Source organism: Balaenoptera musculus, chromosome 2 (genome assembly GCF_009873245.2).
Source record: "Balaenoptera musculus isolate JJ_BM4_2016_0621 chromosome 2, mBalMus1.pri.v3, whole genome shotgun sequence".
Classification (NCBI taxonomy): Eukaryota; Metazoa; Chordata; class Mammalia; order Artiodactyla; family Balaenopteridae; genus Balaenoptera; species Balaenoptera musculus.
In genome coordinates this window covers 145,425,439-145,450,326 of record NC_045786.1, presented here as the reverse complement: position 1 = coordinate 145,450,326, position 24,888 = coordinate 145,425,439, and the positions used below count along the sequence as shown (strand labels likewise).

General features: G+C 38.8%; 1 protein-coding gene across 7 annotated transcripts in view; it reads right to left on the bottom strand.

Moving 5' to 3' along the window:
* SIPA1L1 (signal induced proliferation associated 1 like 1) overlaps positions 1-24,888 on the bottom strand; it is a 375,846-nt gene that overhangs the window by 75,943 nt on the left and 275,015 nt on the right. For all 7 annotated transcript variants that reach the window (XM_036842740.1, XM_036842743.1, XM_036842742.1 and 4 more), the window contains 5 exons: positions 23,303-23,477; positions 14,486-14,589; positions 11,442-11,599; positions 1,098-1,671; positions 229-503 (listed from right to left, as the gene is read on the bottom strand). In XM_036842740.1, the coding sequence (XP_036698635.1) occupies positions 229-503; positions 1,098-1,671; positions 11,442-11,599; positions 14,486-14,589; positions 23,303-23,477 (1,286 nt within the window). The remainder of the gene's footprint in view (positions 1-228; positions 504-1,097; positions 1,672-11,441; positions 11,600-14,485; positions 14,590-23,302; positions 23,478-24,888) is intronic.

Genomic DNA, 24,888 nt, shown 5'->3' with positions numbered 1-24,888 from the left:
TGACTTTATATACTCAGAGATGTAAATCCTGTGAATGGTCCAAGTTAGTGATTCTTTCCAGCTGCTGTTGCCACATGCTGAAAGGGAGCTCTGTCCTGAGTCAGACTTTCCATGGGGGGAACTTTCAGCATCACATTGTAACCGAGCGCTCTTCATAACCTCCTACACTCTGACCCAGTTGGGGATGTTCTCCACGGTACACTAATGGCCCTGGACTCTCAGACCTACCTCCGTGGGGTGCAGTCATCATGTGGGGGGATAATGACAACTTTCACCGTGACAGATGTTCTCAGGAGATCGATCATCTGCTCGTGGCTCAGAGTGGCCACCGCCACCTTGCAGATCTCCACCAGCCGGCTGCCCTGCCTCAGCCCTGCCTGCCAGGCATAGCCGTAGGGCTCCACATCTGCCACGATGCCCTCGTAGTTGACGTGGAAGCCAAGCTGTCCCAGTCCATTCCTTCGCAGAGTCATCTCCACTGATTCACAGCCTTTTGACACGAACTAGACAAAGAAACAAAAGATACACAGTTTAATGAATGCAATGGGGTCTTAAGTGGTACGCATGGCAAGCAGGGTTCTTTCTGAATACCCTAATGCCAGCTGAAGAGCAGCCTGGTTATTTTGCCTTCACTAATCTCCATTCATTAGGCCAAAAAGAACACACTTGTCTCAACGGCTTCTCAGAGACCTACAGGGAGCTGGCAGCAAAGAAAACCGGTATTCTGCTGCTCATTTTGCCCTTAAGACGGACATTCAAAGCAGCAGATACCCGATCCAACAATTCTTTTCACCAACTAAAGCAGATTGGTTGGGCTACATCATCAGTCACAAGGCAATGGGATCAGGTCACATGCAAATGAGTTTCCAACAAAAATGCACAGTCAATGTGTCTTCCCCCACTTGTTCTACTCCTTTTCCTTCTGAAAAAAATGATGGGAAGCAAGTGTGACATAAACTATGTGTTCCTTCGCATTCTTAAGGGAGTTTTCAGAGGAGCTAATAAAACAGAACAAGCTTCTGTAACTTAGCTCTAGCCTGTACTGAAAGCTTTATGAAAGGGACATGCATGCAGGTAAGTGGAAGGAAAACACTGACCTGAAGCCTTTTGACAATCTCTTTGATGTCCTCGTTGTTAATGAAACTCTCCACTGACACACATTCACCTCGCTCGTAGAAGACTTTGAGGCTGGTGTCGGTTGAGGTCCACCCTATCACATCTCTGCAGGAACAGTTGAAAACCACGCTCTTCGTTTCCTGTTCGATGAGGACGATGAACTCATTGGAGACCCCGAGTAGGCAGTCTATCTCCATAGCCTTGCTGTAGTCTTTGGCCCGGACAGCCCACACAATGGCTCCCATGCTACTGAGCTCAGCTCCTGGGTATGGCTTAGACTTTTCTTTCTTCTTGGAGGCCAGAGAGATGAACGGAAACTTGCCGGACGGGTCAATAGGAGTGTTGGTGACATTCTTTTCTGCCAGATCTTTCAGATATTCTTGACGTGTCCGGGTTGCCATGGCCCGGAACTTCTCTGACTTATGAGCAGCATTTTCTGCATTAATCACTTTGGCCAAAAGGAAGTCCCTGAACACATTTGACTTAGGGAAAGTGACCCCTTTGGGGATGGGAGGTCCAAAGGAAGGCACATCTCTGGACCTGGTGACGGCCACACTAAAAGACAAAGCAAAGATCAATGAGAAAGAGGCTTGTCAATACTTCTCAGACTCACAGCATGAGAATAAAATACACTTTCTCAAAGACAAAGATGCCCTTCAGAAGGAAAATAACTGTCATCGTCCCACAAGAAACAACACACACTTCTACTTAACATGTGCACACTTTTCATTCACTCATATTTAGGATTTATAGAACAAAATTTTTTCTAGGTCAAAATACCCAAAAAGCTTAAACTAAAAATTTAAACCATAACTCCATAATTTCACATCATCATTATAACCATATTCTTCATAGTAGATAACATTTTAAATCCCTAGTGATTATTTCCAAAGGGGGAGGGTATTGGCTACTATAACCATATAACCTTTCAGAACAAGCACAGATTATGTAAGAACATAAATGTTATCCCCATTTTAGATATGGTGCCCATAGCAGTCAACTTATAATGAAAATATCCACAGATGCATGACATAAGAGAAATGGATTAAATTAAAAAAAAATTAAACAAATATTATTTGTTGTCCTATGTGTCAGGCCTTAAGCAACCAGATCAAAAAGCATAATTTTAAAACAAAAATTGAAATCTGAGTAACAGAAAGAGATTATGATTTTTTTGGTAATAGCAACAGTGCTTTAAAATCATATTTTTAAACTTTGGTCCCAATTCTCTACTTTTGGTATGTGAGTCTGACTATTTGTGAGACTATGCTCCTTTTCCCATTCCTTTAAGCAAGACTGATTTAAGAAAGCCTGTTCCAGTCATTTCCTCTGCATCTACACTGCTAAAATTGGGACTAAGAAAAGGATCATACAAGCATCTGTAAGAACCTATTATTTTTAATCTCAAAAGGAAAAAGACTAAGTTTTTCCTAAAACAATAATAACAACAGGGGCTTCCCTGGCGGCGCAGTGGTTGAGGGTCTGCCTGCCAATGCAGGGGACACGGGTTCGAGCCCTGGTCTGGGAAGATCCCACATGCTGCGGAGCAACTAGGCCCGTGAGCCATAACTACTGAGCCTGCGCGTCTGGAGCCTGTGCTCCGCAACAAGAGAGGCCGCGGTAGTGAGAGGCCCGCACACCGTGATGAAGAGTGGCCCCCGCACCGCGATGAAGAGTGGCCCCCACTTGCCGCAACTAGAGAAAGCCCTCGCACAGAAACGAAGACCCAACACAGCCAAAAATAAATAAATAAATAAATTAAATTAAAAGAAAAAATAACAACAACAACAGAAATTAAATGGAGATAGGTTGTGTGTTTTATATCATATTTCAAGATCTCCTTCCAGGACCTCAGCAGAGTTTGAGAGGGCTGGAAATGAAGATTCTAACAGATCAAACATCCCCTTTTCAAATTATCTAATAATTTAAAAGTGAGTCAATTATGCAGCTGTACTAAGTATTAGCAGAGCAACACAAAATGTGTTTCTCCAGAACTCCCAGAATGGAAAGGACATAATCAGAGAGTGTGCATCTTTCAAATTAAACTGAAGAGCTCTGTTGCACTATTTTTTCTTTATTTCAAGGGTTTGCTTGAAGATATTCAGCTTTGCTTTTCAAAAAATTGTTTGTTGCTTGTGAAAATAGGATAAATAAATAAAAATCAGCAACCTCAGAAGACAAATTATATATTTTGTTAGAAAATGCCACGAGATGGCCTATTTCTGAAAATGGCTTTTCACAAATTCATTAAAAAAAAAGAAAAGAAAAAGACTACCTAGTTCACTTCACGACAAAGAAAGGTGGCAAGCAACATCCCATTTTCTAACTGGAGATGAGAATTCACAGAAACCTCCACATGCGTGATAGCCTAATTACATAAGTATTAGAAAGGCAATTTTTCTTGTCTAATGTGAACTGTCTGGCTTGAATGCTGACAGCTATATAATTTTAATTTGATTATGTTATTTTTTTTTTCAAGTCAAGCAGATGACGCTAATATCCAGATTTGCTAGCTTTTCTAAGAGGAATCCCGTAAGGATCCAGAAATATTTAATATCTTTCATTTTTAAATTGGCAATTTCTTCTCTTGCCAATTTCACATCATTATTCTTTCTCAAGAAACAGCTGTGATTTTATTTTAAATAAGGAGAAGAAAATGCTTAGCAGAAGGTGTCGATATGAGGACCATCCATCCACTTGCCCCTTAAATTCACTGGTTATATATAGATCTACTTATTAACTAATAGGACTTTAGACAAACATATACTGAAAACCCACCAATAATCAGAAGCCTCTAGAATGAACTATGAGGGAAAAGACTGAACCCTTAACATATAATTATCAGTGATTCATCATGGTAGGGAGGTAAATGATACAGACACTAAAATCAGCTTTGCATCATGAGAAATAGAATCCTTACAGAAGAAGATGAGGAAGATGATACCCTAGAATATTCTTTTCAAATAAAGGGTTTTGTTTTGGGTAAATTTAACTTTCAAGGTTTTCTACAAGGTTAAAAGCTCATTAATTTAGATGCCACCAATTCTGAACTCTTAAATAAGGCCTGTTTTAAGTTAAGTAGAGAGAATATTTTTGCCTTCCTAAGAATAGAAGCCTTTCTAGAATTTCAGTGTGCTATATATAGATACTTGAGGTGTATTCATTATAAATGGTTTTTGCTGTTTTTAAAAGCAGATTCCAAAGGGCTTCTTGTCTACACTTATGTTCGCCTAGTATGCAATATTGTATCTCCTTAGAAATAATACATTCTTTAAAATTATAGCCATGCCTTATTTGCTCAGCATTGCCAAGGACTAGGATGTTCTACTCAAGAGGGTTATCTAGATGACAGAACAGACAGAAGATCAGAGGCTGAAACAGTTACGGAAAGTTAGCACTGGGGGGTGGGGGACTTAGAGAAGGCAGGGTTCCTCAAACTCTGCCAGTAAAATCTTGAGTTTCATCTTAACATTCATCTTGATTTTGCATTCCACTGAAGAATATCTGTATTCATTTTAACACAAAAATCTGTTCTGTTCCCCAAATCTCAGAGTACAACTGAGGGAGCAGGGAGGTGTTCTGTTTCACTCTCATTTGACACATCCCTGAGCCTCCTTTTGAACAGCTGGTAGACATTCTTCACTGCTCCAGGAAACAGACTCAGAGAAGTAAAATGATTTGCCCAGAGATTAGAGAAAGCCAGGACTGGAATCTGAGCTTCTGGATGGCCAGCAGTGAGACAAGACCACACTTATTCCCTGAGTGTGGAATCTTCCACTCTTGAGGTGCTTGCCAAAGGGACCATCCACAAGAGTCACGTGGCCAAAGAGACCACCATTACAGGCTGTTTCTAGTGGGCCTGGGCCTTTGTTGGCATCAAAGATCTCGGATGAAGTAGCAAGTTGATACATGGGAATGTTCCAGAGACATCTGAACAGAGGTCTCAATGAAATAGAGTGAGAAGAATAAGACACTTGAACTTCTGAAGCACCATGGAAACAGCAATAAACAACGAAGTTTAAAAGGAAGGGAACTTAGCATCAAAACAGTAGAGGGAAGTTTCCCCTTGAAGCTTAGATCAGACTGCCAGCTTGGGGAGCTTTCCAAGAAAGCAGACCTTGGCAAAGGACAGGAAAGATGAGTGGCAGAACAAATGTGTGCCCGCTGTTCCCTCTTGGGGCCTCTCCACTTCTAACAGCCTTCAATCACCAGCACTCACTGGGCACCGACTATACGCCAAGACCAAGGATGAGACGTCACAGGCTCAGCTGTCCAGAAGCTCAAAGCCTGGTGGGGCTACCGCTCGTGGTCTGAGTGCTCTCCTAGGGAGGTGTAGTGCGCTACTGGAAACACTTCGGAACAGCACTTTATCCAGTCCTGGGAGGTCAGGGGAGCACTCCCAGAGAAAAGAAGAGCAGGCGTTCATTGGATGAAAGTGGCAGGGGTGTGTGAGAAGAGGCATTCTTGCCCAGAGAGTGCCATGTGCAGAGAGGAGGGGCTGTAAGTAGCTCTACGCTGGGGGGAGGACTGGGAGAGGTGCCAGTGGACGCTGAGGGACAAGAGAGGCCAGACCTGAAGGGCTCCATGAAGTAGGCTACGCTGGGGAGTCTCAAAGTTGCCCTAAATGGTTTTAAGCACAAAGAGTGACATATTCAGAGTTTTGTCTTAGAAAGGTCAGCTACATGGGACAATAGGGATGCTGATTAAGGATGGCTTGGAATAGACTTTCTGATAGAAATTTCCACCTTTGTTATTTTTCTTCCTGGTTGAAGCTTGCATATTTATTTATTTTTATTCAAGAGGAGAAAAGAAGAAAAAGGCATGGTCATTTAATGGGCATACACAACACTCCCTGCCAACACCAGATACTTTACTTATGGGATTTCAGGTAGATGTCAAGCCACCTTCCACTGGACAGAAAGGGAAATTTAAAATCTGATATGTTTAACTGTCTGGTCTGATTCCAGGTGCTTTTTATACTACATCACACTAACTCCTTTCAACATTTATTACATCTTAACCACTGAATACAGAAATCTTTCTGAGAGGAGTAACATATATATCTACTTTCCCAAACGTAGTTACTGACCACAATTTAACATCTGTTTTTGAAGACAGTCTTTATAAAAACCACTTACTACTATACTAGTTTTGCAATGAACAGTAATTCTTTAATTTCATCATAGAGTGAATCAAAGTTCTACCTTTCAATTGTTTAAGATGTCCTAAGATTTTTAAATAGTCTGTCTGAAATGAATCCAAATAAGGCCCATACATTACAATTAATTAATTTTATCTTAAATTTTTATATTCTGTTAATGTCCCTCCACTTCTCTTACTTCACTTCTCTTTTATTTCTTGCAATTTATTTGTTGAAGAAACTGGGCTATGTGTCACATAGTCCAGAGCCTGAATTTTGCTGAATACAAACATGTTCTTTGGTCTTTTGTATTTCCTGGCCTCTCTAGAGGTTTGATTGGATTCGCATTCAATTTTGGGAAGAGGGGATAAGACTAATTCCTAGATGGGGTTGTATTCTTCCATCATGAGACACGCATTTGTCTCTTTTTATGATGTTTGCAGCCTCTGATGATCAATGCCTAGATCCATTAATTTATTAGTTGTTAAAAAAAAATGGTGACAAAGTTTTTGCACCATGTTTTTACAAAGTGAGGTCCTCAGGGGTGAGTGACGTATATTTGGTTGTTTGGTCCCAAACCAAGTGACCCCAGACTGCTATGCTTATTGAATTTGTACCTTTAACGTGAATCGTCTTTCTACATCTCCCTCATGGGTAATCACTTATTGATGCTTTCAGTACATTCCTGCCACTAAACGTCTCATCTTTTTGATTTGTTGCTTCTAATCTGCTCTATCAACTGAAACCAGACAATTAAGCTCTTTGTAATGATACAAGTGAAATAACAGAGACCAGAGGGTCCTCTTATCAGGGTATGGGCATAATAAGCTTTTGTACGCAGACTTAGTGATTAATTTCTGAGTTCTTGGCTATGCCTACTATTCAAGGTTAACTGGCCTCTGGAATTAACTTAAACTAGTCAGTTTTTCCTGTATAAACTTTCTAGTTCCGAGGGTGATACAACACACATTATTTCAGAGCCTCATTTCCATATGAACTATAGGGATTTTTGTCACTTTGTTCCCCTGTTGAATCCCAGAGCCTAGAATAATGCCTAGTATATTTTGATAAGGACTGTAAAGAACTAGTGAAAGGGGCTTCCCTGGTGGCGCAGTGGTTGAGAATCTGCCTGCTAATGCAGGGGACACGGGTTCGAGCCCTGGTCTGGGAAGATCCCACATGCCGTGGAGCGGCTGGGCCCGTGAGCCACAGCTGCTGAGCCTGCGCGTCTGGAGCCTGTGCCCCGCAACGGGAGGGGCCGCGATGGTGAGAGACCCGCGCACCGCGATGAAGAGTGGCCCCCGCTTGCCGCAACTGGAGAAAGCCCTCGCACAGAACCGAAGACCCAGCACAGCCAAAAATAAATAAATAAATAAAAATAAAAGTAGCTATAAAAAAAAATTTAAAAAAAAAAAAAAAAAAAAGAACTAGTGAAAAATAAATGAATAACAATAAAGCCTACATTTGTGTTTCTGTATATAAATTACCTCGCGTGGCGATGGTGAGTAAATTTTCCTAGAACTATTTGTACAGTGTTATTTGCTGGCTGAGCATTCCAAGGGCTTCCACTGCCCACTAATCTTTCTGACAGCATAGCCTTCTTACTGTACTTTCCACTTTCCTTCCTGTGTCTACATGTTCATCTATACCACTTTCCACCCCTAGACTCACAGAATTATTCTCATTTTGCCACTGAATTCCACCATCTGTGCTTCAAAACACATACCGAATCCCATTTTCTCAGTTAAATGTTCTTTATATCTTTAGCCTGTGTTGACCCCACAATTCTCTACACAATTAGAGCAAGACATTCCTTTGAGGAAATAACTTTCCACACTTTGGGCACCAAGTAGGTGTCAGTAAATAAAAGTGAGTGTTCACAGTGGAGAAAGTGGGAACAGGAGACTTTAAATGATGAAAAGGCTTTGAATTATTCTAACTACACCTCTTAGAGATAAATTAGATTTAAATAAAATTTGTACAAATTAAATGCATCTCTAAGCTTTCCCACCAGAGTATCCCTAATGAAAGAGGCCTATAAATTCACATCCCTAGTAGTTTGGGGAGGGGCCAATGTATGAGAAAAACCCACAGGTATGAAAACTCTTTGAAGACCCACATTGTATCTTAAAATTGATACAAATTTCCCATTCTACTTCATAATACATTTATTTTCTCATGAAAATAAACATCCCTTCCCCCAAGCATTAAAGACCACAAGAGAGGTACTCTAGTTATTCTGAGCCTTTAAACATCTCCTGGCATCACCACATACCCCAGGAAACACACCTACTTGAGTTTGAGAAGGACTGAGAAAAATTCATGTACCCGAGGTTTATAATAGGAAAAGATCACTACTTTAGTTCCAAAAATCACAGTGCACTGGGTCTTCAAGTAAGCTTGGCAACTAGGGAAATTCCAGACTAGCCCATGTCTTGTGAGCAGGGGTGTCCAGTGTCCTCCTGCAAAGGCTCCCAGCATCACAAGGTGGGCTTAAGAAGATGGGCTCTCCAGGTAAGAGATTAAAAATAAGAAAGAGAGAGAGCAAAAATCATGAGTTTCAGGCTGGGAAGGAGGGTTTGAAAAGAATAAAACATATCACTTACTCATCCAGCCAAGTAATGAAGAAGGTTCAGACACCTTTGCTCCTTATCAGTCTATTTAGACTTGCACTGGCCATACTTCCAGTGGCTACTGAGTACTGGAAATGTGGCTAGTATGACCAAAGAGTATTAAATCACATTAAACTTTAAAAACTGACACTCGATTCAGTTTTTCAAAAGTCTCTGAAGGAGAGGGAGACACACTTAAAAAGTATGTTTGCAATAAGCTATTATGAATCTACTTCTCCAATTGCAAATTTTATGAAATCTAAATACAGATTATTTCCAATGAAAACTGAGCATCCTGAGATGAGCTGTAAGTCAAAAATGCACTCCAGATTTCAAAGTCTTAGTCCAAAAATACGTAAGATATCTCAATAATTTTTAAAATTTAAAAATTACGTGTTGAAATAATATTTGGATATATCAGGTAAATAAAATACACTATTGGGTCAAAAAACATATTGTTAAAATTAATTTTACCTATTTCTTGTTACTTTAAAAATATGGCTATTGGAAAATATAAAATTAATATGTGACTTGCATTATATTTCTATCGGACAGCACTTAATTTAGACAAACACCTTTAAAAGAAGAATCTCTTTTTAAAAGAAAGTACATAGCCTTCCACTCCCCAAACTTCCTAGCGACCACTGCAAAAAGGATTTAGTTTTCTATCTACAAAGTAGTATGAAATCCTTTGCACGAATCCAGTACATAGAACATTTCAATTGCTTGGAGTATTTTCTAAATGCAAATAGTTATCCATCCCAATTACAGTCAAATGTTCTGCACTAATTCTTTCCTTCTACACCTAAATAAAGCAGCTTTTGGAGACCATATTCTTGAGAAAAAGCTTCAGATCTAGGTTTCCTTTGTTTGAGTTTCCACCCATTGAGTCTAGGAAGCTACAGAACTCCCTGGTCTGGGGTTTTCATATTGGCACCCGAGAAGTTCAGGAATAGCTAGTACGTCGGCAGCAGGGGCAGCAAAGACCCCTATTGCACATGGCATGGAGGGAGACAGCATGGCAGAGCCATTAAGAGACTGGGCTCTAAAATCAGACTTGGTACATTCAAACCTAAACTCCATCCAGTACCAGCCGACCTCGTGTAAGTTACCTTACCCCCACGCGCTTAAATTTCCTCATCTGAAAACAGGGATTAAAACAGCACCTACCTCAGAGGTTTTAAAAATTAAATGAGGGCTTCCCTGGTGGCGCAGGGGTTAAGAATCCACCTGGCAATGCAGGGGACACGGGTTCGAGCCCTGGTCCAGGAAGATCCCACATGCTGCGGAGCAACTAAGCCCGTGCGCCGTAACTACTCAGCCTGCGCTCTAGAGCCCATGAGCCACAACTATTGAGCCCGCGTGCCACAGCTACTGAAGCCGCGTGCCTAGAGCCCATGCTCCACAACAAGAGAAGCCACCGCAATGAGAAGCCCGGGCACCGCAACGAAGAGTAGCCCCTGTTCACCGCAACCAGAGAAAGCCCGCGTGCAGCAATGAAGACGCAACGCAGCCAAAAATAAATAAATTAAAAAAAAATTAAATGAGGTAACACAAATAAGGTACCTAGATCAGAGCTGGGCTTCTAATCAGAGCTCATCATACGTAGTTACTGTGGAATGGGCAAGGATGATGGCAGTCAGTAGGAGTCCAATGTAACCTTGACTTTTTTTGTTCCCTGAACTTGCTTGTTCTCCTATATTTAACCTGCATTACACCTAGGATTAGACAGTTGTAGATCTCACAACAAACCAATTATCAGTCTGCACTGGCCACTTTCTGTGTAGGTGGCTCTGTTAATTCAAAAACAAAAATCCAAAATTAACAAAGCCTTGTCTTCTAAATTTTAGGGATGGAAGGATACGATAAACCTTCATATTTTGAAAGGATAGATTCCTATTAGGACATCTTCCTAATGCTAGAACATCCTCGCACATCTTCTTGGCACTACATTCATGTCAACCCAGCATCACAGGTTCGTACCCTCTTCAACACCAACCCTCTCCAGGATTCTTGCAGAGGCCTCTGCAGGTAGATGCTTGAATTCTGATACTCATGAGACTAGGTCAGGTCAATGAGGGACACTGAAACCATTCCACCAAATGCTTAACAAAGCATAGAAATACCCCTAAGATTGCAGTCAGAAATGTTAGAGGTAATCAAGTCAGCCCTAAGCAAGGGTTTGGGCTTTTTAAAAATAATAATAATAATTAAAAAAAAAATTAAACTTCTCTTCCCTACTTATTATGATCATTCTTCTCTGCTTTTGGCATGGCAAAAGCAAAATATAATTAGCAGCATGAGTAATTAGCTGGTGTCCAGATGGCATGGATGAAGGATGCCACCTAAGAAGGAGGTGCAAATGGAAACGGCAGGTGTCTAACCAACATGTCTGGGGAATGTCAATGCCATCAGGTTACGTCATCCTGTGAATTCAGCCATCCGCAAGCATAGTTTAAAGACAGAAATAAATAGCAATAGACTTCCCACTACCACTTCAGAAAGCAGAGCTGGAGGGGGCTTTCGATGTGACCACGCACCAATGCCCATCCAGCCACCTCTGGAACCAGTACCTGTAACAGACACTGTCAGTGCAGGGGTTGTGAACCCTGACAATGACGAAAACGTGCTGAAAGTGGGATCGGATGTTTTTCGGGCTGAATGGCTGTGCTCCAGGCTCTTGGAAAACAATTGTTACAATATCGTTTCCAATGTGCCGCTTCCGTAGGAGCTAAAAGAAAACATAAGCAAGAGACATAAATGACAACGCTCTGCTTGTTCCTCCCTGATTCCCTTATGTAACTGTATTTAAAACATTCATTATTAATCAGTACATATTAGGGGAGGTAATCTACACAGTTATTGTCAATATTTTAGCCGGTCTTATCATTCCCTCCGAGGAAGAATATGGAAATGAATATTCATAAATTTGCATAAAACACACAGTCCATTCAAATAGATCTAACTAATCTCTAGCATATTATGCCAAGTCCCAGCATCTCCAAATCTTCAGTTTCCATAACAACAGTTTTGTTCCATTTTCATTTGAGAAAGAAACTTGCCATAGGGAATATTTTTTAAAGATGAGAACGGCTAAAGTAATTACAACGCAATTTATGTTCTGATCTAATTAGCTTCATTTAAAGAAATATGGCTAAGGTGTTTTCTGATAGTACTTTTTGTGGCACAAGCTGGGAATACAGAAATTAATAATATTCCAAAATGTTCTAACAGTTTTAAAGCAGGTTAAATTTCAGGTTTAAATAGCTTCTTTAATTACAGTGAAAGCTGCTTAAGACCACCTTCTGTTTCACATTAAACGGTGTCTTGGAAAGGTGGCTTTCAAATTCAGACATTCAAAATCGTCCTAGCTCAGCGCCTCTCTAGGAAGGGGTTATTAGGGAGTTTAACTCAATCATGTGAAGGAAAACTGAACAAAATTTGTATTACTCATATTTATTACATGGAGGCTCCTACCAGGAGGAAAACAACTAAACATGACATTTATATAAACTATCCATTAGACATAAGCTTGTATTTATAAACCTTTTTAAAAAAATTCTCCAGTGACTTTAACTTACACAGATTATGTTATCAGTAAAATTAGTGATTGAGTATTGGCTGCCAGCTGGGAGAAACAATAGCCTATTAGATTAGGGTTGAGAATTGGGAGTTAGAATGTTCCGGAAATGTACTTTTAACCTTAGGAATTTTAAAGCATCCCAAATTATCTTCTAATGAGGCTGTGTACTTCATTTCTAAACATGCTATATTATCAGATGTTACAGAAATAAAGGCTGCTCTGTACTGATTGCTATATAAAATATACCCATCATCAAAGATTATTAATCGCCTCAGGATCTTGAACCTATCAAGCTCAAATACAATCTATGTATATGTCATTCCTGCATAGATGTCATTGTCTTTTTGATGCAATGTGATTCTTCCTTCAAAATATGGCTTGATATGTAATGTTACTGTCTTACTAAAGGACCCAAATAGAAATAAATCTGTCCATCTCACATTATATATAATGAAAAAAAAGACAGTATTTATAAACCAATTTCTGCAAAAAGGTTTTGAAAGACACGTTCTTTCTGGTTTTTCCAAGCATAACATAATCTATGTAGAAGAAATAAATTCTTTAGCTAGAGAATTTTAAATTTCTTAATATGTAGAATACCAATTATTCTTTCACTCTGATTCAGGACCATAATACTTTTGCCTTGATTGGACCCCAAATTAAATAATTTGGATAGATGTCCACTTAAATGCCAACTCACTCAGCTCAGCCCTTTGACTCATTTAGCTGGATATACAATTGAGTCTTGTTACTAAATTTTTTACCCCCATTCCCCCACATGTTACCTTTCTCTGCTGAGCAATCAGGCAGAATAAGCCTTCATCTCCCCTTTAAAGATCATTTGTTGATGTTCTTAAATTCTCTCTACTGTCTGGTCAGAATGAGTTTAGTATATTTTTCTTAGCATGGTGTTTCCTCTCAAAAATCTAGAACTTGGAATTTGCATAAAACAAACTGTCAACAAACTCCAGATAGGGTAATTTATCTTAAAATAGGTTTATTTCAGATTTATAGCTGATTCATTGCTTTGCTTCCTACGTTTTGATTGCTTTGGTAATCGTAAGAGGCAAGATTTTGTTACTGAGATGTGTGATGTAATCAAACCTAAAGTGACGACGTGTTAGATTCGATCCATGTTTTGTTAAATTCTGTGAAAGAGGATGTGATTCATTCTGCAGCTGGCCCTGTGTTCTGTTAGTACAACAATTGACAATAACAAAATCTATGTCCGTTTTAAGGTCAGAAGTGACACTAGACTGCTGTGTTTATAACAGCTACTGAAAGGAGTCTGTTAGTTCTCTGGTTCTTTTAAGTTTCAGTTTGATATCATTTGTTTTAAAATATTTTTTAAAAACAACAAGTACCACATACTCTTTAAAACAGTACCATTTCCATCTTGCTCTGTAACCATCTGCCATTTCTTAGTTTTCGCATTTTATCATCTCACAGACTACATTTTAGTACTAGGCCTTGTGCTTTTAGATCTTTTTAAAAGAAACTCTCTGTATGAGGTACACAAATGCAGTTGTTACTTATGCTGTCCCCTGAAGAACACATCAAGAAAAAACATTTTCCTGAGCTCCCATCGACATTTTGATTTTTCTCCAAGTTAGTGGAGGGAACCTCCTTTGAAATTTGAAATGAAACATCAGTACTTTCCTGCTTTGTACACTGGCCTCTTGAGATGAAATTTCACCCACTCATATGTGTTCTTTGCAACCCTGCAGAGTCATCTAATCACCATGATTTCAACTTGTTCTTTTCAGATTTCAGGAAAACCTCAATTCTCGTGGGTGAAAAGCAAATGATTAATTCACAAAGCCATCCAGCTGGCTGTTAACCTAGAATTTGTGTCTCTTCATTTGTTTTCAGCTCATTTGCTATTCCTTACTTCCACAAAGTACAAAGCTTCCTGCTGCTGTGACAGGTGCAACATTAAATTCTGGTTTAAGATTTTATAAACTTGCCACTTAGGCTTCTGGGGGAAATGAAACAAGGGCAAAAAAACCCACAGATAACACAAGGATCTCTTACCTGCTGCTTGTTGTTAGGTGTGTATGGCAGCATGGTAGAAACATGGAACATGATCTCATAGTCTTTGTATGTTGTGTACAGAGAATGGGTTCCAGTGGAGTCAGCTACAGTAAAAAAAAAAAAAAATACATGAGACAACTGTAACAATATGAAAAATAGTTCATTTAAGAGATGGGTCTCAAAAAAAAAAGGGAAATGGTTTAAGATGAAGACATCCTAAGACAAGACACAGTATAGGAGTTCTTACCCATTCTTTGTACCCAATCCCCCCTTGGCAGTCTAGTGAAGCCTTTGGATTCCTTCTGAGAATAATATTTGTAAATGCATAACATAAAATACATAAGATTTCAACAGAAATCAATAGATTGAAAAATATCACTATCAAAATAATTTTAAAATGATACAATAGCATAAGATTTATATAATAAGTTTAAGCAGTTGGTCTAATAACTACTATAATTCTGACATAGTGAAGTGCATAAGCAGTATCTTGACATACTTCCAACAACAAACAATATAGTATGAAAATACCTATGCTTTCTACTGGCGATAAAATCACAGGTAGACCTTATACTACTGTGGTGTGTTGCCTACGTTCATAACTGAAGGAAATGCTAAATTTCAATTAGGGGTCAGTGAAGATAAATGTAAAATTACTTCCCATCCAAGCTCACAGACCCCTGAATTCCGTCCACAGACTTCAAGTTCAGAACATCTTTTCCAATACTTCTGACTCAAGCAAGAGAACCGTTTTGTTCTTAACAAATAGACGGAAACTTAACAAGACTGTAACACTGAATAACAAAGGTATTACAGCAATGTCCAACAATTTAAGACTGAGTGTGCTCTGTTCTCACCTTCCTTAAGGAAAAAAACAACCTCGACCCCCTTAATCATTAACAAATCAACGTGCTCATAAATACCTGGAAACCAAAGAGAATTATTAACTGTCCAAATGAAGGGGAATATCTTTAGATTAGGACCTGGACTTACAGGTGGCAAAATGAACAGAAATGCATTCATTTTGGGTAAACTCAATCCTCCACCAACCATATTGCTAAGGAGCAAACACTTTACCGCATTTTAGAGAATGACGCTGCAAGACAGCCTCTGGCATGTACCGAAAGGCAGTAGTTCTCAAACTGGAGTGTGCATGGAGTTGGCTGGGGAGCCGCTTAAAAGGCAGCTTCCCATCCTCCACTCCCAGAAATACTGCTCTGTAGGTGTGGGGCTGGGCAGAAGAATCTATTTTAATAAACACCCCCAGGGGACTCCAATGCAGTAGCTGCACTGCCCTTAGGCGCTGCTCCAAGAATAGACCATAAGGGAGGTTTGCAGAGACTTGTTCAGATGTTCTAGAGCCCTGAGTTTCAACCTTGGATCTTAATCTTGAAGAGGGCATAAAACACAAAGGGTTTTAAAAGCAAGATGAATGTAGAATAAAGCAAAGACTACTTTTGAAAAACTGCAAAGATACGTACCAACACGTAAGGCCCCAAGAAAAATATCTTCTAAATGTTAATGACCACTACCACAAAAAAATACAACTGCAATAAATCATTGACCTACTTAAGACAGATCTTGAGGATGAAGAAGGTTTCTATTGTTAAGGACCCTTGCTATAAATACCTCTAGAACTGACTGGCACATTTTACGACTTTCAAGTCAATGTGTCAGCTGTGATGAGTACTTACATGTGTTTCAAGTCAATTTAAAGCAAAGTTAATGAACTAGAAAACAAATTATCATCCAGTGTTCATTTACTACATTTTGCTTTATATGTCTTTCTAATTCTAAAGGCATTACTACCAGGAAAGAAAAGTGAAGACAACCCTGAAGATAATTTGTTTTCTATTTCTTGTCCTTTCTCTCTTTCCAACACTTGCCTCATTTTATACAATGGATGCTGCATGACCAGTCTTCTTCTAGGGACCTCTGAAAACCCCAGCTTTGCTGATAATTTTAAACAGTCTGTAAACAGTTTCAAAAGTTTTAGAAATGAAACTAGGGCCAAGACAATGAAATTTTCTTTTCTGAGAAGAAAGGAATTCCAAAATCCTGAAATTACTGTGTACATAATAGAATTGCTAAACTTTACCAGAGAGAATGGAAACTGAATGTTTGTTATATTCTCTAAAGAATAAGGCATTTAATGTTGTTATTATTATTATTTTAGTGACCTTGAGACCATGAAATACTTAACAGAATGAAAATCAGGAAGATGACCATTGGGAAAATGACAAAAATCTTTTTTTCTCTGGTTGAAAAGAGTATATATTGAGTGATTTCTAAGGGGAAAAATATGTTTATAGAAGAAGGATAAAAAGAAGATAATGCTCCTTCATATTTGTATGGAGCTTTAAAAGTTAAAAAATAAATTTGGGCATCTCATAAGTCATCTTGATAATCGGTCATCTTGATAATCATGTGATTTGCCTCCAAATTATACTACCAGCGAATGGTGTATATACACTAATAAGGTCAGCCCTCTACACTAAGTCATAGAAAATAAAATTTCTAATATTCAAACTAGATGATAAGAAGACACTGAATAATTGAGGAATGATAAGAATATTCTTGTCAGCTGCTTTGAAAAGGTGTCAATAAGTGATAATACCCTACATTAGGCACTTCTATTTGAAGATGGTATGAATAGGTTAATAAGTTTGTAGAAGCAGTTTCAGATACGGTCAATGTCATATTCATCCTTGACTTCTCTTGGCTCAACTCTTTTGCTTTAAGGGGAATAAAACTTGGATGAAAAAGGTGGATGTGTAGGAATCTGAATCAGGAAAAAGTAATTCGATTTTTATGTAACCACTTCCTGGTCACTAACAGATACGTTTGACTTCAGAAAAGCTAGATAAAGGATCAAGCCTAAGCAATTTGATTTTGGGGAAGTTCCTAGTTTTAAATATTTATGAATACAAGGAGAAAAGCAATCTCATGACCTAACTGCATGTAGACTCATAAAGTCAATAGAATGAAGAAAGCTTAAGCTCAGTTTATGAATGTCCTCACCACTACAGAACACATCAAATGCAGAACAAAATCGCAGACAGGTTGTGGGTCTGATTATTATCCATAGTTTGAAATCCTACAATAGTCAGCTGGCTGCTGAGGCCCATCCATTTAAGACCCCAGATCTCCCTTCTATGAAAGCTTGCCTCCGGGTCTGGGGATGCAGAGGTCAATGGTCAGAAGCACAGCCGGGCACAAGTATTAACATCTGGAACAGTGGATGGCACACCCCTTGTAGTACTGTTCACGCCTCCTTGTAGTACTATTTCACCCACTCAGTAACAAAGTATTTGGGGAAGTCAAGAATCCCACCTTCTCTGGCATCTACCATATTTACTCATGTTTTTTCAATGTACCTTTAACCATGGTCAGGAGGTAGGTTACTTTACTTCACTGAGGAAGGGATCAAGGAGAGTTTGTAATACCACCCCCTTTGCCATGACAGGAGAATTCATACTGTGTCAGTTCAGGGAACGTGCAAGTATGCATGTGTATGTGCCCGGGACTGAAGGCTTCTTAAAACCACTAACATATGGTGAGAAAAGGATAAGCGATGATGTGGGACAGGTACTTAGGAATCAGTCACTACTATTTTCTACCTACTGAGCACTTTGCAAGATACCTGCAATTACCTGGATTCCCACCTGGAAGTAAGAAGACCTGAATTCCAATATCTCCAGCATCATTTACTAAATGACCACAAACAAGTCACTTCACTTCTCCGCCCCTCGCCCCTCGATATTCTTCTCACTGTTGTGAGGATTGAAACAATGCATATGAAAGTACTAGCCCATAAAAGATGCTCAAGAAATGTGTTGATCAGAACTTAGAATTTTGTGCAGTTGAGATAAAAAGTGTAGCTGCCTTAAATAGGGCCTTTTACATATTTTAATTTCTTTGCCAACTGCATCTCAGTAACACTCAAAGGAAAAAACCTTATACTATAACACAGTTTAAAGTTTAGGAGGTGAAAAAAGAAAACTTTTCTTCATTCATCAGTCTCTAGAACTCCAAATAGTCCTTTGCATGTGTGAAACATTTAAATAATGCTAGTTTTACTCCTTTCTTTATCAAAGGTTAAATATTCCAAATAAAGGATTTATTTTCTTTATGAAAAGTCTTCCATCTCCTCTAAGACCGTGAATCTCAACGATCTTTATAATACTGCTGAAAAATGGGGGAAGCAACAAGCATTCACTAATATTGCGGCAAATCAAAGAAGGCAGAGCTTTGAAGGAATGCTTTTCAAAGGGTTTCTAAGTCTCTTACGTGCTGACTTGACAAACGTGCTTCATTCGGGAAATAATTTCCCAAATAATAATCCATACACGCAGCTTAAAATGAGGGTGGTCTCCAGCTTTCAAATAATAAACTGCTTGGTGGGAAGCTTATTTTTGTATTTACCGTAGTGTGAGGGGATGGTAAATTATCTATAGAGGTTATGCCATCCAAATAATGAAACAAAAAAAAGGAGAAAAAAATTTACTCCTGAAAGTTTCTTCATTGCAGAACTGTTCCAACCCCTGACACATCTGTAGCTTGTTTGCCAGAAGTCCTTATTTCTGAGATGGAAACTGGACTTTGTATGGAACATTGGGAAAAAGAAGAAATGGTTTGACAGTTCCATCAATCCTTCCTTTCCTGGGCCTCTTCCTCCTTTACCAAAGTACTAAAATCTGAATATAATTATAAGACATGACAAGTGGAGCTGTCTCATGAGACGGCTTGGGTATTTTTAGCTCAAGGGCTCGAGAGAGGGGAAGATACAGCCACAAGGCAGAGCTCTGCGGGCTTCACTGTACCTAATTCTACATTTACGCTTTCTCTGAACACGTCGTTAACCATAACACTAGGACCTGTTCTCCCTCCTTAATGCTTACTAGCTGCCTAACCTTGGGCATGTTAGTTAATCTAAAGAAGCCAATTCTGTAAAATGGGGATAACTGGCATCTAGCAGAGTTTGTGGGGATTAAATGAGATGACATATAAAAAGTATCTAAGACTTCTATTTCTGGCCGTAACAGTACTTGGTATAGAACCTGCTCTCCCATTGTAAATAAATAGAAAAATGGACAAAATATCTGAAACAACTTTTTTTCAGACATTTTATAATAGGCAGCATTGGACAGTGTTCCCTGAGAAAAAAGTATCAAAGAAGGTGAGCCCTATGATCCCCACCCAGCTGTCTACCTGGAAGTACTTTCAAAACAATGGCACAGAGCAGGGATTTGAAGAGGGGAGCTAAAACATGCTGGAGGTTTGGAAGGTTGAGGTGGCTGATATTTGCTGGGCAGAATACCAAAGAAGAGGAAACCACACAGTGAAAGAGGCTCAGAAATCTACACAGGGGTTCCCTTGAGTCTTGGGCTGAATATTAAGCTGCACAAGCATAGAGTGAGGTTCCAAAAGCCAGGGAAAGAAAAAACATTAAGGTAATGTACATCATGGTGACTACAATTAATAACACTGTATTTCATAAATGAAAGTTGCTGAGAGAGTAGATCTTAAAGGTTCTCATCGTAAGAAAATAAAATTGTGTAACTAGGTATGGTGACAGATGTTAACTAGACTTATTTTGGTGATCATTTCGGGATATATACAAATACTGAATCATTATGTTGTACACCCAAAACTAATACTGTGTTATATGTCAATCATATCTCAATTTAAAAAAAAATAAAAGAAAAGAAAAACTATTGGAGAAATAACAACTACCAGAGATTTGTCAGCCAAACAATTCTCATAGTTCACACAGGGGTAGAAGTCATTCAACTTCTGACTGACCACAGCAGAGATACCTCACTGACTATGCTGGTATTCAGGTGCCTTAGCAGGAGGGCTAAATTAGCCAGAGAGTAAAGGCTACTCTAGGTATGCTTTAAAAAAGCCCAAGAACAAGATTCATAAAGATCAAGCTGTTCTATAATTAAATTAATTGCCCAACAAAATAAAACGACACTCTTTAAAGAAGACAACAAAATCTAGATCCTCAATGATGAAACATTCACAGCGTCCACTATCCAATCAAAAATAACCAGACAGATGAAGCAGTAAAATGTAACTCAAAAACAGGAGAAAATCTGTTAAAGGGAGACCCCAAATGACAGGGATGATGGAATTAGCACACAAAGACTTTAAAACAGCTATTATAGGGCTTCCCTGGTGGCACAGTGGTTGAGAATCTGCCTGTCAATGCAGGGGACATGGGTTCGAGCCCTGGTCTGGGAAGATCTCACATGCTGCGGAGCAACTAGGCCCGTGAGCCACAACTACTGAGCCTGCACGTCTGGAGCCTGTGCTCCTCAACAAGAGAGGCCGCGATAGTGAGAGGCCCACGCACTGCGATGAAGAGTGGCCCCGGCTTGCCGCAACTAGAGAAAGCCCTTGCACAGAAACGAAGACCCAGCACAGCCAAAAATAAATAAATTAATTAATTAAAAACAACAACAACAACAAAAAAAACAGCTATTATAAATACTTTCAAGGCTTTAAAGGAGGACATTAACCTAATGAGAATAATATGGAAAATATAAGAAAAGAGAACTCCCCCCAAAAAAAAGAAAAAGAAAAGAAAACCCAAATGCAACTTCTGGACCTGAAAATCACAATATCTGAAATGAAAACTTCACTAGATTGGATAATAGCAGATTAAGACACTATGGAAGAAAAGAAAAATACAGTGCCTTAAATGCATTAATTGGAATTATCCAAACACAAGCACAGAGGGGGAAAAAAAGTTTAAAAATCAAATCACAACTACTAAGTGACCTAATATATGTGTAATTAGAGATTCAGAAGGTGGAGGGTGCAGAAAAATTTAAAAATGAGTTTGGCAAATAATATTTTAATTTGATGAAGACTACACATCCACAGATCCAAGTGACAACTACACTGTCATATGGAGATGGAGTGATCCTTTAGGAACACATGTTCTGGAAAGCATTTTCTCTTTTTAAAGATCATATTGAAAGAGTTTCTTAACACAACATAAAGTTAGGTAAGATGTGGTGAGCTTATCTCAGGGTACACAGAACAAAGTCTCACCTCTGGGTGTGTCATGGCCAGTAGGAGGCTGCTGGAGAGAGTGCAGAGGCTGGTTGATCCCTATTTCTGTGGTCTGTTACTGTTAAATACCCGTTTAAGTGATGAGGCTAATGGTCTCTTCTAGCTTGGAGTAAGAGAGATAAATATGCATACCGTCTTCTTCAGGCTTTAGAATGGAAACACTTTCCTACTTTTCATTCACTTTAGGAAACCTGACCCTCTGAAAGGATAGAAAAGGAAACTGAACCCTCTTTCTCAGGAGCTATGCCTCAGAAGGTTACAAGGAACCTGAAAGGAGAGTAGTTCAGTGAAAAGGAACCCTTCCCAGATGAATGTATTACATAACTGAAAAATGTGCCATTAGAGGCAGTTTGCTGATCCAGGCCTTTGCAGTTACTGGGATATTGGGGCAAAATGTGCAAAGTGCTTATTTTGCTTATTCCACTGCCTTACTCAGTGCCACATTGCTTAAGTCTGCCCTTGCTATACATTTCTCACATTGCCCTTCATCATCAAGAGATGGCTGGGACCGTGTAAATACACAAATAATAAATAATCTTACCAACTCCCAATCTGGCCATTCATTGACAGAATCAAGGCGCTTATTACATTTTCTTCCCAGACCCTTTTAATAGCTCTTTGTGGTGATAATTTACATAACACAACAAATCGGGACAACGTGAAGGAATTACAAAGGAAATGTCAAAATATCTTGATAAAAAGAGTTTAAGGGCATATTGAGATTTAACATATTATGCAGCTGCAAGCAGAGTATGGAACGTTAAAATAATATTTAATAGTCTAGGCTATTTATGGTTTTTCATAGGTTCTCCTGCCTGTCGTTTCCAAGTTGGCAACAGCAAAACCATGGCAACAGGAAATTCTTCCCTGCAGTGGAGTTTATGAATGCTTTTCTGTTTTCATGACTCAACTCCTTATTTAATTTCCTGTACAGAAAATCAGAGCGATTACTATAGACTGCAATACAGATGTGCTAATCCAAAGACCCTCTCAAAGAAAAACAGGTCACAGGTGTCTATGGATGGATTCTGAGATAAAATTTAAAATTGCCTTCACACAGACGCATAGCAGAAGTCAACATACTCTAGATACTTGAGAACATAACTCTTTTATTAACCACCTGGGAATGGGAAGGGACAAACCTCTATGTTCATGAGCTGTAGCTAAACAGACTGTGCTTTGAATCAACACATTTTACGAGCCAAACTAATACCAAAGCTAAGCCTATTTGCTTAGAGATTAAGTTAGACTATGGACAATAATAACAGGAAATAAATAAACAAAAATACCTCTAGATATTAAAATATAAAAATGATTAAGAAAACCATACAATGACTACACAGATATGCACAAGGATTATGAAATGAGTTAATGAAAGTCAAAAATTCTAGGGCTTGCAACCAGATGGTTTTAAGTTGCAGGAGTTTTTCAGCTAAATATAGTGAAATTTATGCAACACTATCCAGGGGCAATTCTGCATGATCTCCATCCACTGCTTTCTACCTTCCACATTTCTGATAACACTATTTTTTTTTAAAGTCCAATCCTAGCTACTTTGACTATGGTTTTCAATTGTTTTAGAGCCACATCTTCCCTCCCTGGCTTCCTCTCCCACATCACCAGCAGTTTTCTACAGTAAGTGGCAATGTTGTTTTACAGGCAACTTATCAGGTGAACATCAACACAGCAGGAGGACAATAAGCCTAGTAGGAGGGTATAAGTATTTCTTACTTTTGGTGTCAAGCTGCGCACGATACTTCTCAAATCCTTTGAGCCGAACGCGTTCTCCCAATAGCTGGAGGAATTCCTCAAAGGCTGGGCCGGCTGATTCATTGTTGTACATCTCTTCTTCCGTGCTCTGTCCAGCTTTGCAGTACATGATGCCTACTTTCTGCTGATAGTTCAGCTGTGAAGGCAGGTGATACAATGCATATAAATATAGGCGGACCCACTCTGTCCGCTTAAATGCTAGTAAGTCTTGTAGGCCATATGCCCATCAAGTAAGCTAACCTCTTTCTTCTCTTGAAATCCTTCTGCTTTCGTTCTTCCCCTTTTAAAAAGGGAGGCCTTAAGAATTTAAAAGTAAAGGTCTACTTTACAAAAGGTACTTTATTTTTTAATTGAAGTATAGTTGATTTACAACGTTGTGTTAGTTTCAGTGAACAGCAAAGTGATTCAGTTACACACACACACATACACATTCTTTTTCAGATTTCTTTGCCTTATAGGTTATTACAAAATATTGAGTGTAGTTCACTGTGCTATACAGTAGGTCCTTGTTGGTTATCTATTTTATATATAGTCATGTGTATATTTTAATCTCACACTCCTAATTTATCACTCCCCTGCTTCTCCCTTTGGTAACCATAAGTTTATTTTCTATGTCTGTGGGTCTATTTCTGTTTACAAAAGTTACTTTAAACTGTTTTGCACTAAAAGCCCATTAAAGTTCTTATAAAATTTGGGGGGTTAAAATTGGAAAAGACTTATCTCCTAATGCCATTTTTCCAATATATTAAATTATAAACCTTGGTTATACCTTTGTGACAGCACTAGCATCATCGACACTATGCTTTTCAAATATTTTTCTAAAAGATGAGTACTTGGATAGAAACTTTAAAAGGGGCCTCATAATGGCAAATCAGCTAGTGGTAAATATTCCTTCCTCAAATACAGTTAAAACAAAGCATTCAAGAAATTTAAATATGATATAACATTAATAGAAACACTTATTCATCACTGAAAAGTTCAGTCATTCTATAAACAAATTTTAAAGCTGTAGTAGTCATTTAACAATAAATGAGTTTTCAATCTTAAAATTTAGACTTTTAATTCTCCAGTAAAATCAGGGCAATCCATATCACTTAGGCCTGTTTCCAGAGTAGCACTGCAACCACTGTATCAGTAAACTTTTATCTCATAAAAGGGAAGGGGGAAGAGAAGAGGCAAAATTTTAATAGCTAACATTTATGGAACAGCCACTGTCTGCCAATCACTGTTTAGTGTTTAACTTACATTAGCTTATCCTCATAAAAGCCTACAAAGCAAATATTACCCCTGTTTGACAGATATGCAAAGAGAAGGTCAGAAAAGGGAAAAGCAAGTAACTGGTCCAGTAGGGAGAGATCATAAGTTATCAGCCCTGTGATTCGGCTCTATTAAATATTACCAGGACTCAACCAGGCTTGTCGTGCTCTACTTCTGTCACTGCAACGTATGTCCATAGCCCCTTCTTAGCAATTCCACAGTTGAAAGGTGAAAACCAAATTTAAGCAAACACATTTGGCAGTAAAACTTGATATGAGCTGACAGTAATA